The sequence below is a fragment of the Zeus faber genome, assembly GCF_960531495.2.
Source record: "Zeus faber genome assembly, chromosome: 20".
In the NCBI taxonomy this organism is placed as follows: domain Eukaryota; kingdom Metazoa; phylum Chordata; class Actinopteri; order Zeiformes; family Zeidae; genus Zeus; species Zeus faber.
In genome coordinates, this window is record NC_137207.1 from 10,244,396 (window position 1) to 10,261,895 (window position 17,500).

At 48.9% G+C, this 17,500-nt stretch overlaps 1 protein-coding gene across 1 annotated transcript in view; it reads left to right on the forward strand.

Annotated features, from left to right (window-relative positions):
• The window catches only part of dnah9 (dynein, axonemal, heavy chain 9), a gene marked incomplete at both ends in the record, with an annotated part of 94,962 nt that overhangs the window by 30,816 nt on the left and 46,646 nt on the right, over window positions 1-17,500 (forward strand). Inside the window, 17 exons of the mRNA XM_080020903.1 lie at window positions 91-301; window positions 391-518; window positions 618-726; window positions 879-1,026; window positions 1,159-1,333; window positions 2,417-2,590; window positions 3,195-3,402; window positions 3,520-3,685; window positions 4,760-4,862; window positions 5,518-5,757; window positions 10,453-10,614; window positions 12,100-12,296; window positions 13,114-13,276; window positions 13,740-13,863; window positions 14,719-14,861; window positions 16,147-16,308; window positions 16,839-17,072. Of these exons, the coding sequence (XP_079877029.1) occupies window positions 91-301; window positions 391-518; window positions 618-726; window positions 879-1,026; window positions 1,159-1,333; window positions 2,417-2,590; window positions 3,195-3,402; window positions 3,520-3,685; window positions 4,760-4,862; window positions 5,518-5,757; window positions 10,453-10,614; window positions 12,100-12,296; window positions 13,114-13,276; window positions 13,740-13,863; window positions 14,719-14,861; window positions 16,147-16,308; window positions 16,839-17,072 (2,847 nt within the window). The remainder of the gene's footprint in view (window positions 1-90; window positions 302-390; window positions 519-617; window positions 727-878; window positions 1,027-1,158; window positions 1,334-2,416; window positions 2,591-3,194; window positions 3,403-3,519; window positions 3,686-4,759; window positions 4,863-5,517; window positions 5,758-10,452; window positions 10,615-12,099; window positions 12,297-13,113; window positions 13,277-13,739; window positions 13,864-14,718; window positions 14,862-16,146; window positions 16,309-16,838; window positions 17,073-17,500) is intronic.

Genomic DNA, 17,500 nt, shown 5'->3' on the forward strand with positions numbered 1-17,500 from the left:
AGTCAGTCAGTCAGGAACGCCTGCTCTATATAATGTGCACACAGTCAAACCCAGATCCCTTTCCCTTTGTCTCGTCTCGCTCCTTGCCAGGTGGTGCAGTTGGAGGAGTTGCTGGCAGTGCGCCACTCCGTGTTCGTGGTGGGTAACGCAGGCACTGGGAAGAGCCAAGTGATGAGGTCACTCCAGAGAACCTATCAGAACATGAAGCGCCGGCCTGTGTGGACGGACCTTAACCCCAAGGCCGTGACCAACGACGAGCTGTTTGGCATCATCAACCCATCGACCAGAGAATGGAAAGATGGTGATTGGTGTTTAATTAGGAAACAAAAGTGATGCGCAGCTAAAATCTATGTTCTATCTGCAGTGAAACTCAAATCTGTATTTCTCCAGGGCTGTTCTCTTGTATATTGCGTGACCTAGCTAACCTCAATCACTCCGGGCCCAAGTGGATTGTTTTGGATGGTGACATCGACCCCATGTGGATCGAGTCTCTCAACACTGTCATGGACGACAACAAGGTGTGCACATCATGGGGTGGAACCTTCGCTCTGTTTATGTTTTCTGCTAGGCCATACAAGCCTGCTATGTTTTTCACTACTTCATTTGTTGCTCTGTAGGTTTTGACCCTTGCCAGCAATGAGCGCATCCCCCTGAACCCCAGTATGAGGCTGGTGTTTGAGATCAGTCACCTTCGCACAGCTACCCCGGCTACCGTGTCCAGAGCAGGTACCGCTTGCACACACAATCCCTTTTTTCCTTTATCATCTTAATCTCGGACAGTCAGCCCCATTGCTGTGAACATTTAAGTAATTTCTATTAAAATGGCTCATTACAGTTAACCACAATGTTCCATCTAAGCGTTGATTGACTCTTTCAAGGCATCCTGTATATAAACCCAGCGGATCTTGGCTGGAACCCTCCCGTGTCTAGCTGGATTGACGGGAGGGCGGTCCAATCGGAGAAGGCCAACCTGACCATACTCTTTGACAAGTACCTGCCCCCCTCCCTGGATACCCTCAGGTCAAGGTGAGGCAAGAGTCGTCCTTCAGCTCTGGCCTAGTCACGTTCTTGGTATTTAGACTGCTCTGCCAGGACTGAAGGAAGCAACATGCGAAGCACGAGTCTGTTATAATGCTTGCGTCACGTTTTTGTTTCCAGGTTTAAGAAGATCATCCCTATTCCAGAGCAGAGTATGGTCCAGATGCTGTGTTACCTGCTGGAGTGTCTGCTGACACCAGAAAACACCCCTCCAGACTGTGCCAACGAGCTCTACGAGCTCTACTTTGTCTTTGCAGCTATCTGGGCCTTTGGAGGGGCCATGTTTCAGGACCAGGTACTGTATAAGCCATCAGGCTTCGCAAATGTGCTTACTGTGTGGCTTCGGAAGGGGAGGGAGGACGGAAACAGGGAATCGGGTTGAGACGGAACTCAATCAAAGGCTTTCATTTTCCCACAGCACAGTTCAAAAATATTCTCCGCATTACGGTGGTGCCGCAGCACTCTCCTCGCACCACCAGTTGTTATAAAACTCTCCGGCTCTACGAGCAAAAAAGTCATTTGAAAGTTATTTTCAAAGGGGAGATCTCCATCTGAAAATGCAGTGGACTCTAAGACTCTCCAGCACAATCCGAAACAACAGCAGGCTGTCTGAATTTAAATATGAGGTGGGATGGGGTCTGGGGGGGTGCGGGGTTGTTGTGTGGTGTGGTGATTTGAGCCGGTGCACGTTGTTGCTAAGCAATCCAGTTAGCACTTTACAATAAGCAGCCTGTCCACTTAAATAACGGGGGATGGAACTCCCCTCCACCTGCTTCAAATGTACTCCACTTTATTTTCCCATCCCTGGCGCATTTAAATACTGAGTGGCTTCATTGACTGTGGAACTGCAAGATAAAAGAGTGGATAACGGAGACAGTGAGGGATGTGTGTGGGTGTGGGTTGTCGGGGCGTTTTGGGCGGGTGCTGATGGGGCGCAAAGAGAGGAAGCACCAGGTGATGAGGCCTCTCCCTGTCTCTTCCGTCTAACCGAGACAGGCCGACGGAAGGACGAACGGAACTGCCATCTCTCATTTTCCATCCAGTGAGTGTCAGGGGGGGCGTATCTCTGTTGTGCGATTTATTTGTCGACTGGCTTGTGTTCGCACCACTCAGATAAATCATGCGCATGGATCTATAGCTGTAAAGGGAGAAGAGTAGAGAGGAAGTCATTATGGAGTATTGACATGGACCCTCCTCCTTATCCGTTTCCCACCTCTACCCCCTGTGTTTCTCTATGTGTGCGTGTGTTTGTGTGTGTATGTGTGCGTGTGTTTGTGTGTGTGTGTGTGTGTGTGTGTGTGTGTGTGTCTGTGTGTGTGTGTGTGTGTGTGTGTGTGTGTGTGTCTGTCTGTGTGTCTGTCTGTGTGTGTGCGTGTAGCTGGTGGATTACAGGACGGAGTTCAGCAAGTGGTGGATCACTGATTTCAAAACCGTCAAGTTTCCATCCCATGGCACCGTGTTTGATTACTACATTGACCCCGAAACGAAGAAGTTTGAGCCCTGGTCCAAAATGGTGCCCAAGTTCGAAATGGATGCAGATATGCCGCTACAGGTTCAAGCTTATTTTTGATATTTTTTGATATATATATTTTTATTTTTAAAATATTTTAGTGAAGTTTGATTTACAGAAGAGTTCACTAAGATTTTAACCTGATGATGAAAAGTGTCGAAACATATTGTGCTATTGTGCTGAAGGGATTGGGATACTGCCTTCCTCAGAATAGAACAAAATGTCAGCTCCCTTAGGTCAGGCAGTTTCTTTCTATTCCCTTCATTCAAAAACATTTTTGACAAAGGCTGGCCCGTATCACAGATCCTCCACAGATTCTGGGACTTCCTATCTGATTTCTTTTGAGATTTTCAATCACATTGGCCCCTCCAGTCCACACATATTGTAGTATCTGATGGACACGGGGAGGCAGAGTGACAGAGAGGTTCAGGGGAAGAGGAAGGTGCGGATCATTTTTAACCTAAAATGGCATGTTGTTATCCCCTTCACGATTGGTCGAGACAGAATTTCGCTCAGTGTGGCTTTAAGAAATTTCCGCATGGACAAATCTTCTGACCCCTGTTTACTTGTGTGTGTGTGTGTGTGTGTGTGTGTGTGTGTGTTTGGGTGCGTGCGTGCGTGTGTGCGTGCCTGCGCGTGTGTGTAGGCGTGTTTGGTCCACACCACAGAGACGATCCGAGTGCGTTACTTCATGGATCGGCTGCTTGAGCGCTGCCGGCCCGTCATGCTCGTGGGGAATGCTGGGACCGGAAAGTCAGTGTTGGTTGGAGACAAACTGGGATCCCTGGACCAGGATAATTACATGATCAAAAATGTCCCTTTTAATTATTACACCACCTCCGCTATGCTCCAGGGTAGGTACCGTGTGCGAGTGCGAGAGATTCTGTTTTTACTTTGTAAAAAAAATCCGTATAAACAATGACTTGCGTGCTTGGCCCTCCGCACCGCGTTTGCACCCTTCTACCCGCTAGCCGTGCTGGAGAAGCCCTTGGAGAAGAAGGCCGGACGCAACTACGGCCCCCCTGGCAGCAGAAGACTCATCTACTTCATAGATGACATGAACATGCCCGAGGTGGACGCGTACGGCACGGTGCAGCCCCACACGCTCATACGCCAGCACATGGACTACAACCACTGGTGAGAGTACATGCGCACACACTGCTGGTGCTCGACGTAACGGGGCACCACGACGTTGGGTCTCTTGACATTTAAGGCAATTCTTTACAGCGGTGGCTCCCGACCATTGTTTTCCTCAGGGATCGATCCTGATTCAATCTGAGACCCCTCTATTAAAAGAAAATGCGATTGACGTACATTTTTTTCCCCCATGGGTTTATTCGTGGTTGGCGCCGGCTTTGCCTGAATTAGATCTATTTTTATGTTAGAGAGCGCGAGGTGGTAGGCCGTGTGATACATTAGAATATAAAGTCATGTTTTTTTTTTGTTTTTTGTTTTTTTTAAATTTATAACACTTTGAACCAATATTTGACTATGCAGAAACATTCCTCCGCTCTTCCAAGACCTCCTCGCCCCCCTCCCCACGCAATCTCTTCGCACCCCATGTTGTGGAATCTTTGCTTTAAAAGATACAATTTAAATTGAAATCATGTTTGCGGAAACATATCGTCGGAAAAACCCCCCCTAAAATGAGGATCAGCGAGGCAAGAAAATAGTAACTCTGCATTAGTTCGCCAGTTTAATAAAGCAGTCGTGCCATTCCAAATAGAAGCCACTTAATTTCAGAACCCAGACGCCTGCCGTACGACTTCCCTCTCCACCCGGTGCGATCAATAACACGACTGTTAAGGAATGTCCACCGTCGGCTCCTGCGGTAGTGGAGCCGGGGTTTGTTTTTTTTTTTTCGCGCGACCTCGCCTCCAGAGTATTCCGTCACTCGGCTCCCTGACTCGGCGAGGGGGGCATTCTGGACACGGTTCCGGTGCCTTAGACACAGGCGGGCTGATTTAGGCAGAGCCGCCCCATTAGAGATACACTGGGAGCACCTCAGGTATGAAATTGAGAGGAAGGAGGATGTTACCAATCCACGTCGGCTTAAGCCAGAGCTGAAGCAGGCGTGTCGGCCAAAGAATGTCGGGGGGGGGGGCTGCGTTCGTGCACAAGGGTGTGTGTTGGGCCGCCGAATAACGATTTAATTTTTTTTTTCCTGTTTGTGCACTCGTGTGTGTGTGTCTGTGTGGTGCTCCCTCGCAGGTACGACCGGGCTAAGCTGGTCTTGAAGGAAGTCAACAACACGCAGTATGTGTCCTGCATGAACCCCACCGCCGGCAGCTTCACCATCAACCCTCGCTTGCAGGTGCCGGAGTTTGACCCCGAGCGGGGTCTCGCTTTGTCAGGGCGGGGGGTGGGGGGGACGACACACTCCGGAAGTATGCGGACACCCGAGGTTCTGCGTGTCATGGCGCTCGGGGAAAAAAACGCGTCGCCTGGAGACTCACAACGCGAGCTCCAGTTGAAGTACCGCACGTTTCAGCGATGGGGCGCTACGGCAAGCACCAGCAGGAAACTCATAGAGTGTCTGCCGTATATACCTCCAATTATTATGATTTTTTAAATTTAATGTCATCCCTTAAAGTATACAAATCTCCTCCGCCCCATCACGGCAGTTGAATTTAACCAATCTCCGGTGAGTGGCGGAACGTATTCGTTTCTAAAGAATGGGTTTTGGGATTGGTTCACAGATGACACATTGCTCGCCAACAGCGGCAACAGTGTTTGCTTGTGATTTTTGTTGCGTTGTTCGCCAAAGGCGGACGTCATCCTGCGAACCACATCTGCTCCCCGGTGGAGTCAGGGGTGTGACCTCCACCGGAACGTAGGAGCACACGTTTAGTATGTACCACCGGACGGGTGGCGGTCGGCCGTACTGCGTAGGCGGTGCGTTTGCGCACTTATCCGCAAACCCTCCAGCGTTTCCTTTAACGCCCGCCGTCTTGTGTCGCCCTCAACAGCGCCACTTCTCGGTCTTCGCCCTGTCCTTTCCCGGGGTGGAGGCCCTGGGCACCATCTACACCTCCATCCTCTCACAACACCTGAAGGGCGACGGCTTCAGCGCCCTGCTGCAGAAGAGCGCCCCCACAGCCGTCCAGCTGGCCCTGGCGCTGCACCAGCGCATCGCCTCCACCTTCCTACCCACCGCCGTCAAGTTCCACTACATCTTTAACCTCCGGGACCTCTCCAACGTCTTCCAGGTGACCGAACGATGCACGACCTCCTGAAGTCCGGCCGGTCGCTTTTGTATCCAGCACTCATCGAGTGAGCCCCAAAATATAAAAAGATGGTTATTCACTCTCGTTTCACCGCCCGCCCAGCCCTCGTTAGTTGTTGTGATTTGATTTGCTTGGGGTGTTTCCATGCCACTTTGCTCCCCATGGTGGAGAGAGTCAAGGTTCTGTCACTAATTTCTCATCTAAATGATTATTGATTTAAGAGGCTTGGCGCCAGAGCCACAAAAAAAGTCAGAAATAAGCGTAACGGATAAAAAAAAAAGAAAGGAAAAAAGAATGGATTTGAGGTTTTCATGGGTTTTAGTAAATGATTCAATGTATTTAAATGGATATAATATCGGCGCGCAAAAGCCATCAAGGGGAAAAGCTTTTCAGGGTGATTTTTTTTTCTGTCAAAATCCTCCCTGATTTCGTGGAGGGCGAGACCCCCTCATTTAGCACACTCCGATGCTTAATTAATGCCTTAAATCACTCAAGCATAGAAGGAAACTTTTTTTTTTTTCTCTTCTTCTCAAAACTCCATCCCGGAGACTTAAAAAAGCAAAACTCTGGGAACTTTCATTGTTTCGTTTCTCAAAGTGCACCGTAACAGTAAGATAAGAAGATACGGACGTCAAACGATTGGCTCGGTTAAAGCTTTCCTTGTTTGCCTCATTTCCGACATGACAAATGTTTTTTTTTTTTTTTTTGCAATAATAATGAGTAGGTTTCACGTCTAACCTTTGCCGGCTAGGGACCGTGGACTCGGGGTCTCGTGGACTTGAGGAGGTATAATTACCGACTCGAGGCTCCAGCCTCAACGACCCTGTTGAATTATCCGGGCGGCCCTTGATCGCTCCCGTCACCGCCCGGAGCACTTTGAAGCTCACAGTAAAAGTACAGTTTTTGTGTGTGTGTGTGTGTGTGTGTGTGTGTGTGTGTGTGTGTGTGTGTCTTTTTTAAGGATCTAGGCAGCCTCGCTGCACGTCAAGATGGCTACAGAGAGAGGGGAACGGTGTCAAAAATGTTGTAGTCGGCTCTCGCTGCCCCGTGGCTGCCCGACTGTCTGTGGAAACGGCACCAAAGAAAAAAATGTATAGAGATAAAAAAAAACCCCGAAAACAACAAACAAGGGGAGGGAGGCGAGGAGCGGGACTCAAGATGAGCCCGGCCATTTCTTCAAGTTTTCTCTAATTCTGCCATTTCTTTCTAACTAATTCCCTCCCTCCCAATTTCTTTCTCACACGTCCCTTGTTTTTTCAACGCCTCGACCGGGCAGCAATGAGCCTCTTTGCGGGTCCCACAGCCGGTCCCGGTAAATCTTAAACCTTCTCGCGCTTTTATGCCTCTGCTCTCTTCGGAAGGCAGGAGAGTCTACGACGTGACAGGAACAAAAAGACCTTCGTGTAATCTCCGGAAACAAAAGCTGATTTCATTCGTTTATTTATTTATTTCCCCTCGATCTCAACGTCTTTGAGGCCGCCGCGAATCCTGTTTTCCTCGTTTCACTGTCAATAGGATACACGGCTGCTCAAGACGTTTGCCTCGGCTGAAATAATTGGGACGGCGGTGAACGGTGCGCTCTGCATTTAAAAGGCTAAACCTGGGATTCGGCCACGGAGGGGGCGGCGACCGACCGGCTCATTATCGTCAACTCCCAACGAGGCGATCCCGGGAGGCTCGGAAGTGGCTCCGCGCGAGCGCCGCCGCGTCGCGCTCTGCCAGAGCCTTGTGAAAGGGGTTGGCAATGGGCTCCGCCAAGACGGCTCTCAAGGCCGCGCTTTCGAGGCGACTTCTTTTTTATTTCTTTTTATTTTTTGTTCATCAGCATTGGAAGGCATTTTATCAAGGCAAAGCGCCGGCGTCTTTCCTTTTTCCTTTTTTTTTTTTTTTTCTTTTTTTTTACAGTCCCCAAACTTCTTTTATTTGCCCTTTCTCGCCGTCTGGCCGCCGCCGTCAGGGATTTTGCCTCTCGGAGGCTAAATCTCATTTCCTCTCTGTTCTCTCTCCTCCTCCTTCTCTCCCTCCGTCTCGCTCGTTTTGTTTTTTTTTTTTAATTTCAGCCGCACCTCAAAAATTTCTGTCCTCCCCCGACCTCTCAAAATGCTCTTTTCTCCGAGTGCCGGCCAATCATAAGGCCCGGGAGATGTTCCATTAGTCGTAAGTGAACTTCGGCAGCTAAATCCAACTAATAGGACAAGACAAACACTTTGGCGTCTGAGCGGGAGCGTGTTGTCAGAGAGCTCGCTCTGCTTCATTCCTCTCCGCTCTCCCCTCAGATAGTTAGCCGATGTCCATTCTCTGCCATAACCGTCGGACATATCAGCGGCCTGTCTTCTCCCCCTAAATGAGCTCCTCCAAAGCGCAGCGGGGGGCGGCAAGGGCATGGGGGGGAAGATGGATGGAGCAATGTCGAGGAAACAGGTGAGGGAGCGGTAGAGAGAGAGAGAGAGAGAAAGAGAGAGCGAGAGAGTGTGTTCGAGAACGAGAGCGAGACCGAGACCGCAGCCTGGGCTTTACGTCTGCCTGACGTGTTCCGCGTAGTCATTTGTTAGCGAGCGGGGGGAACGAGGCGTCGTTCGGGGCTCGGAGAAGCTGTCAGGGCGGGCGGGGGAGTCTCAAGACCGCGCAGCCGTGCCGACGGACAGGCTTCACCAATCCCCCTTTTCGTAGGAGTCAAATAAGGCAACCCCCCCCACCGGGCGCTCTCTGCTCACCTGGGCATGGCCGTCGGCTGGGAGAGGAAGGTCTAGAGCAGGGGTCTCAAACTGAACTTCCCTGGGAGTCTGGGTGAGGCTGGGCCGCGTCAAGTATTCCACAAAGAAAGGGTTTCAAGTATTGCAAAAAAAAAGTACAACTTCTTTTCCCTTGCCTATTGCAACACTATGCTGTCTTTATTAGGTCACTCATTACTCTTGTTAAGTCCGCCCACTTCATAAGTCCTCTGTACCTTGCACTGGGTGACAGGATATATTTTCCTTCCACTTATTGTCACTCCGGAATCACGTTTCAACCAAGTGGCTCACGCGTTGGCTAACTTGTCAACAAACACCACCGGAAGCTGTCACGAGCCTGAGCTATGGTACCCCTTAAAAGTTAAAAAAATAAAAAAATGCCCAGGGCAACGACTCGCGCAACGACTCGGCAAAAAGGTGCGTGTGAGAAAAACGCGCGGGCCGCACTAACACTAAACTTTGATGTCATGTAGGGGGCCACAAAATATCGTCCCGCGGGCCGCGAGTTTGAGACCCCTGATCTAGAGAGACGAGGGGGATCGTTGCCTGAAGTTGTGTTATGGCGTGTGCAAAGATTTACTCAAGTCGATAAATGGCAAAACAGTGACAGTTGCCCTAATTCAGCCCGCCTCAGTGAACAAACGCTCAAACAAAACAGTTCAAACGACTTAAAACACGACAAACTCAAACGAAAATACGAAAACAACTCAAATTTCAGTGGAAGATGCTGGCAATTGCGGTGTTTTGCAAAACATATGCATTTCTGTGAATTAATATGTTTCCCCTTTCCCGATATCTCTCGTTTGAGTTTGAAATATGGGTTCTAATTATATCGATCATTATCAATCAGTAGTGGCAACCGACAGCTGATGCCACTAATTTCGACTGCTCTGATCACTGTTTTGCGACGAGCTCCGGCGTTCAGCAAACAACACGGTTAAAATATGAGACTGAGACAAGAGAAATGGGGGATACAGTGGCAAAAATACGTTTAAAAAAAGTAGAAAACCAACGTGTCGGTGTCACTTCTTGAAGATCCTCTGGAGAGCGACGATAACCTTGGCACAGATCGACTTTTGAATTCTATACACTCAATTTAGGTTTGGCGTATGCACACGCGCGCACACACACACACACACACTAAATCACACTTCCCATCTGCTTCATTACGCAACAATTGTCATATTCACGGGGGCTCTGGTATGCAGACGGATCACATTTGGCTGGCTGTGCCCCCCCTGCGGCAATGATTTTTTTTTTTTTGCTGTTGATTAGAATAAGTTCTGGGAATACACAGCATCTGCTTTCACCAAACTCTGCCTCGGGTCCACAGCCTGGACCGGCACCCAAAAAGAGAATAATAATAATAATAATAATAATAATAATATTGCAGAGTATGAGAGGCTTTCTATCGAGACACATTAATCATCGATTTTTCGCAAAAAAAAAACAACAAAACCCCCCCCCCCCCAAAAAAAAACAACCTTCCCCGCTCAAAGACGGTGGTTATCTTTTCTGTTGTTGTTGTTGTTGCGTTCAGCTTTAATCTCTTCATTGTAGAAGCGCTCGCAGTCGGAGGACGCAGACGTATTCAATCAAAGACCCACCGCACAAACAGTCTCCCGACGGAAACGTTTGATCTGCGATGTAAACCGTTTTTTTTTTTGGGGGGGGGGGGTTTTATCCACCAGTGTTACACGACTGCAGGATACTTTCATTAATCGTTTTCTTTTATTCATCCCCCCACCCCTCGTATTCAGCACTCTCCCATCGACGTTCAAGGGGAGCGTGTTATTTCTGCGCGGGATAATTTCCCAGACACCGAGGGGAGAAAGTGCGGCCGTTATTTCTCAAGTCCTCCCCGCCCCCCCCCCTGAAACGGCCCGGTAATAGGGTACAAATGGAGTGAGGCTTCCTTCCATTTCCTCCCGCACCTCTCACTCAGGGCGTCCTGTTCTGCACCCCCGAGTGCCTGAAGACCCCCGCCAACCTGCTGAGGATCTACCTGCACGAGTCCAGCAGGGTCTACCGGGACAAGCTGGTGGACGAGCAGGACTTCCAGGCCTTCGACGCTCTCCAGGAGGAAATGGCCAAAAAGTTCTACAATGTGAGGAGACTTTTTTTTTTTTTTCCTGCCCCGGTTCATCTGAGAAATGCAAGAAAGCCGAGTGGGTGTAAAGAGAAAAAAAAAAAAATCATTAGGGGCTGCCTGCTCTTTGTCTGGGCCCGGTGCATCCTCGGGGGCTGAGGAGAAAGAGGAGAAGAAAGAGGGAGAAAGTCGGATAGAGGAGCAAGCGGGCGGGAGCGAGGGATGGAGGGAATACTAATACGCGGTTTGTGTGTGCGCGCGTCTGTGTGTGTGTGTGTGTGTGTGTGTGTGTGTGTGTGTGTGTGTGTGTGTGTGGCTGGGGCTGGGGGTGGTGGTGGGGGTCTGGCTGTCAGAGCCCTGCGCCATCAGCCCAGTAAATTGGAAAACATTTTAACGGTTTTCTAACCGCTGCTCCCCCTCCTCCTCCACCCCCAACCCACCCCCACCTCCACCCACACCCTTTCCCCCATCGGCTGTAGCGCGTACAGTACACACTAGTCATGCCACAGCAGAGAAACCGGACAGCATCGTATAAGCGAGGCAGAGAGGGAGATTTTTTTAACATGTTTCAATTTTTGCCATTTTTATTTTAGGTCATATCTACTTATGTGTACAAATATTTTGAACAGCATTTATCCCCCACTTAACTGTATGTATACAGTATATTTTCACATATTACATACACATCCATCTATATATTTAACTGCAACATTAAAAATGTTCACAATTACAATTTAAGGTTATTTTTTTATTGAAATTGAATTGAGAGAGAGCGAGGTAGACACTGAGAAGTGGAGAGAGAGAGAGAGAGAGAGACAAAGTGGCAAAAAGAATTGACGGAGGAGAGAGAAAGAGTGGAGCTCTCCTCCAGAGCAGCACTATGCATTATTCAGCGCTGGCACCTTTAGTAAACTACTGACAGTGCGCTCTGGCACCGCAGAGCAATATGCTCATGTTTTCCTGTCATTTTTACATGTAAACAAGCCGTGCTTGACGGAGGGACGTCCCCCGGAGAGCGCCCTGCATCGCAATAAGAAAAGCGATCTGACCCAATAAACCAAAAAAATAAAAATAAGAAGATATATAACATTTATAACAAGGGTCCCGGAAACCAAATGTCAGAAATCTCCGTTATCCATTCCTGCACAGAGGGTGCGGGGAAAAAAAACAAATACAAAAAAAAAACAGACAGTCCCTTACACGAAATCCACCGGCTCTTTGTTGGAACCGTTCGGGGGCCAACAGTTTTGAAATGCCAGGGTACAAAAAAAAAAATGAACCAGGTCACGCACTGTGCCGGATGTTCAGCTGTGTCCTTGTCCAGACTGTTTAGGCCAAAAGCTCGCGTTCTGCTGGAAGGAATATTTATGGGCGTGTGCATGCGGGAGCGTGTATTTCTGTGTGTGTGTGTGTGTGTGTGTTTGTGTGTGTGTGTGTGTGTGTGTGCATTTCTGCATTTGCGTGTGACTCAACCCGTCTTTGTGTTGGTCCGTCCTTCTCGAGGACGCGGAAGAAACCCTGCAGCAGACCAGGGAGGCAAACCTGTACTGCCACTTTGCCGCCGGAGCCGGCGAGCCCCGCTACGCCGGCGTGGAGTCCTGGAGCAGCCTGCACCGGATCCTGATGGAGTTCCTGGACGGCTACAACGAGGTCAACGCCGCCCTCAACCTCGTGCTGTTCGAGGACGCCATGGCTCACATGTGGGTGGAGGCGGGGCGGGGTTTCTTTTTTTTCTTTTTCTTTTTCTTTTTTATTTGGGAGGCCAAGGGGGAATAGATGGAAAGTTTTATTGGACAGATGGAAAATAAGTTCCAGGGCTGTTCCTGGAAGGTTACATCAGCCGTGCCTTGTTGATACCCTGCATGGCCGTGAGGCGTCTCCGTTTCTTTCTGTCAGCCTTGAAATAGCGATAACAGAATAAAAAAATAAATAAAAAGGCCTGCCGTCCATACAAAATCGAGATAACATATGTAGAAACAGGCTGACAAAAATGGCATTTAGTCGAAAAAAAAAAAAAAAAGAGAGAACAGGATTCAGATGAAGACTGGGTGTATGTGGGTACTGGGTGTAATTTCAAGGTACAAGGAAGGTGTTTACCCGCAGAAGAAATGTCATCGCCAGGGTATTCTATCATCCATATGGGGGGCAGCAAATACAAAGGGTGTATAAATATAATGTAGAGACATGAACGGTGCATGGTACATGAACAGGAGCATCAACAAGACATTTGTATTCAAAGAGGACGACGTGCGGTAGGAGCTCAAGTCTGATTTCAATGTAAAGCATCTGTACGTGTGCGTGTGTGTGTGTGTCTTTATAGAGAGAGAGAGGGATTATGGATGACAAATTAGACATTCTGGCTTTACGATTGAATTTGGTCAAACAAAGTGATCCGTCATTTACATTCAGTTATTGTGTGCAAACTGATAGTATCTGGTCTCTGATTAATTGTCTTGCTCATCGTCATTTAGTATTACCTACATCATATCTCATATCGTATATCTCATCTTCTCTTAGTTGCCGTATCAACCGCATCCTGGAGTCTCCCCGTGGCAACGCTCTGCTGGTGGGCGTGGGCGGGAGCGGCAAGCAGAGCCTCACGCGATTGGCCGCGTTCATCTCCAACCTGGAAGTGTTCCAGATCACCTTAAGGAAAGGTTATGGCATCCAGGACCTTAAGGTGCCACACACACACATACACACACACACACACACACACACACACAGAAACTGATATTTGGTCCCCAGAACGCAGGGTCTGCCGCCTGTCAAACATTAATGATGATATGTAAGTGGAAAGGTCTCGCCAGGGGGCCATAACTCACAGTGACTGCCGGCAGATTTTCATCTGGGGGAAATATTGTGACGGCGACAAAAAAAAGTGTCTTTATTAGTGCGAGTCGGAGAGGTGTGGTCGTTAGGTCGAATTGGGAATTTAGGACAGATAGGGGTTTTTGCTTTGATTCCGGGCGCAAACATACAGTACAATAGAGCAAACACCAAACCCCAAGACAAAGACCCCCCCACAGTGTGATGGATGTTGGGATGTTTCAATGCTTTGGCGCTTCTGATCGCCAGCTCTGACTACGTTTCTCTCTCTCTCTCTCCCCCTCCCTCCCCCTCCCTCCCCCTCTCTTTCCCAGAACGACCTGGCGGCGCTCTACATCAAAGCAGGCCTGAAAAACATTGGCACCGTCTTCCTGATGACTGATGCTCAGGTGGCGGACGAGAAATTCCTCGTTCTGATCAACGATTTGTTGGCATCAGGTGAAACCCGGGCCCCGTGAATCTTTTGGGAATCCCTATTAGCCGGTTTCTATTGTACGGCCCTTCATGGCGTCGGATTTAATCGAGTTGAATTTGTTGGATTGTATTTATCTAATAGAATCTGGTACGAAATTAGAATTCAGATTGGAAAACTTTTATGAGCTTTTCAAGCCGACCCTGCAGCCCCCTAACACCTATCCTTGTTCTTGTGAGCTTGTGACTGTTATGTTAGCAGATCGGAACAGTAGCATGGTTTCTGGGTGTGACCCAGGTCTGTCAGCCACGCTGTCGACACCTCCCTTTTGCACCGCAACCAGCTCCCGCCGCAGAGAACAATGTCGGCTTTCCATCTCAGACTTCTCACAAGACGGGAACACGCCAACTTTTTTTTATGGTCTACTTAAATTATATTTTTTGGGGAGCCCAGACGTGCGAACCTCGCGACCGCTTTTCAACGGGCTTGTTCTGAGATAGATGGATGCATCCGTCCATCCATCCATCTATCCGTCCATCCATCAGTCCATCCGTGCATCCATCCGTCCGTCCATCCATTCGCCCCTGGAGGGAAATTGTGATGTCACAGCAGCTCACATCAAAACAATAGGCAATAATAATAAAGTAAAAAAAATGCAAGTCAGCAATAAACCTTAAAAAATTGAAAGACAATATGAGATAAACCAAAAAAACAATAAAGAACAAAAAAAAAAACGATGAACAAGACAATAAACCTAAAGATAATCAATCACAAAAAATTATACAATAAAATACATAAAATGTAAAAATTCACATTATGACAAAATAAAAGGGTCGTCATTCTTGTCTCTGATGTGGATGATGTACACGGCGCCTTTTCAGGAGAGATTCCCGACCTTTTCCCCGACGACGAGATGGAGAACATCATCGGCGGCGTGCGAGCGGAGGTGCGGTCCACGGGGCTGATCGACACGCGGGAGAACTGCTGGAAGTTCTTCATCGACAGGGTTCGCCTGCAGCTCAAGGTGGAGCAACACAACTGCAAAACAAATCAGCGAGCGGGGAACCCGCCCGCCCGCTCCCGAGAAGCTGTCTGCATGCCGCCGCGCTCTAAAATTTACGATTCCAAACAACGAAAACAGGGGGGGAAAAAACGGGCGGCGGCTCGACTTGACGACACGCTGAACATACATCCCCTCCCCAACCCCCGTCCCCAGGCAATTTATTTTTCCGTGGCACTTTCTAAGATGAACACCTGTATCAATTTTCGGGAGGGAGTACGGGGCACGTGGCCGCAGAACAAATCACCGGTACGGGGAGAAGCTCCAGCGCCGAACTGGAGATTATTTCACCCACATGCCAACGAGTGGTTCTCCCCAGGGAGAGGTGAAGAATACCTGCAGGATTTAGGGGTGTGTGGGCGGTTACTTTAAGCTATCATTATTATGACCTAACCACCCCCCCCACACACACACACACACACACACACACACACCTACCATACATACATACACACACTTCCCCTGGAGTAGAGGGAATAAATGGATGAGAAGGTCCCCACAGCCCCCCTCCACCCTCTCTCTCGCTCTCCTCTCTATGGACACTTTACCAGAGAATAATTGCAATCACATAGGTGTGAGGTAGACGGATGGTCCGGCACAAACTCTCAGCGCCCAATCCGCCCGTTTTTTCGTCGCCCGCTTCATCCCCGCTCAGGGTCGCCGGGTCTCAGTGTCCGGAAAAAGACGCGGGGCATTTTACAACTTTTTTGCGAGGGTTTTTATTTATCTATTTTTTCTCAACGCGGAGGCCGGGAAACGGGTGACGTTATTTCGGCTCTCCTCTCAAAAGGCGGCGCGCTCGGTGGTAAGCGAGGCTTTTACGCAGAAAAATAGAGCAAATATGAATCTCTCTCGGTCTCCAACTAACCACAGAGTTACAAAAAAAAAAAACAAGACTTGCCAGAGGGATTGTTTGCTTAGTTTTGTAGGTGGAAATAATAATTTATTCAAGGTTCTTCCACACGCCTCTCGGCCGTTCATAATCGTTGATTGGAACGGCAATTGCATCACTGCTCCTATTAAATTCAAATGGTTTTTGCGACCCGAATTCTCCTTGAGGTTTTGCTTAAAAAGAAAAAGAAAATAAATGTATTTAGTTGAGGTGCTCTTTGTTTTTTGTTTTTTTGGTTTTGGCTGAATTAGAGTCTGTCGTACTAATTTGGATATATTGGGTTCAGAGGGTTGCTTTTGTGTCCTGAACCTTGCCTTCCTGTGTGTGTATGTGTGTGTGTGCGTGCGTGCGTTGCAGGTGGCTCTATGCTTCTCGCCGGTCGGCAGCAAATTGAGGGTCCGCGGCAGGAAGTTCCCTTCCGTGGTCAACTGCACCGCCATCGACTGGTTCCACGAGTGGCCGCAGGAAGCACTGGAGTCCGTCAGCCTGAGGTTCCTCCAGGAGGTGGAGAATATCGACGTGAGAACAGCGCGTGCACACACACACACACACACACACACACACACACACACACACACACACACACACACGCACACACGCGCAGACGCACGCGCACACACACGGATGGATCGAGCCACCCACTTAAATGATGTTCTTCACTCACACTCTGAAAATATAATTCTAAATGTCATGCACCGAGACACCAAGATAGTAGCCAGACTGAGGATCAGCTGTGTGGCCCTAATTAGATTGAGAGGCTATTCCTGAGATAATAAAATAAATAAATTCATGTCAAGCAAAAACACATACAAAATTTGAAAGTCTGATCAAAGCCTGAAAGTCCGACGGGAATATTAAACGGATGCCGTCGTCAACATTTCCCCAATGAAAGGACTTGAAACAATGGTTATTTGTATGGAAATCGAGGTTTAACATACACGGAGCTGCTCCGTCTTTCAGCCCTGACTGCCAACACACTCTTTTTATCCTCTTCATCCCGCTGGAAAAAAACGACACGTTCCGTAACCTTCTCCTCCATCGATTTACAGCCCGCCGTGAAGGACTCCGTCAGCAAGTTCATGGCGTTCGTCCACGTCAGCGTCAACGAGACGTCCAAGGACTACCTGGCCAACGAGCGACGCTACAACTACACCACCCCCAAGTCCTTCCTGGAGAAGATCAAGCTCTACCGCAGCCTGCTGGAGCAGAAGAGCAAGGACCTCTCCTCCAAGATGGAGCGGCTCGAGAACGGCCTGGAGAAACTCAACAGCACCTCCGCCCAGGTTTCCCACCCGCCTCCGTACCGTCCCCTTCTGCCCCCCCCCCCCCCCCACCCCCTGCCCACCCCCTTTTCCGGGCTTTAGCTCCTGCACGCCGAAACCAATTGTGTCTCTGGCGGTGACGCACGACTCGCAAATCCTTTAAATGACTCAGGAGTCAGCGGTCGCGAGTGGGCGAACGAGAGTGAGAGAGACGGCGAGAGAGTCTTTTGCTCTCGAGCAGAAAATAATCGCCGAGGATTGAATTAACGGCATAATCGGCATAATTCATATTGAATACGACTCATTTACACGACCTCCACCATGGGCCCAATTTATTATGTCCAACCTCAATAGAAAGCTCTTCTGTGATATGCATTGTTATACACCTTATATAAGCGTAGGCTATGATAGCGGAATAAAATCACAATTATTTGTGTGACAATTCATCG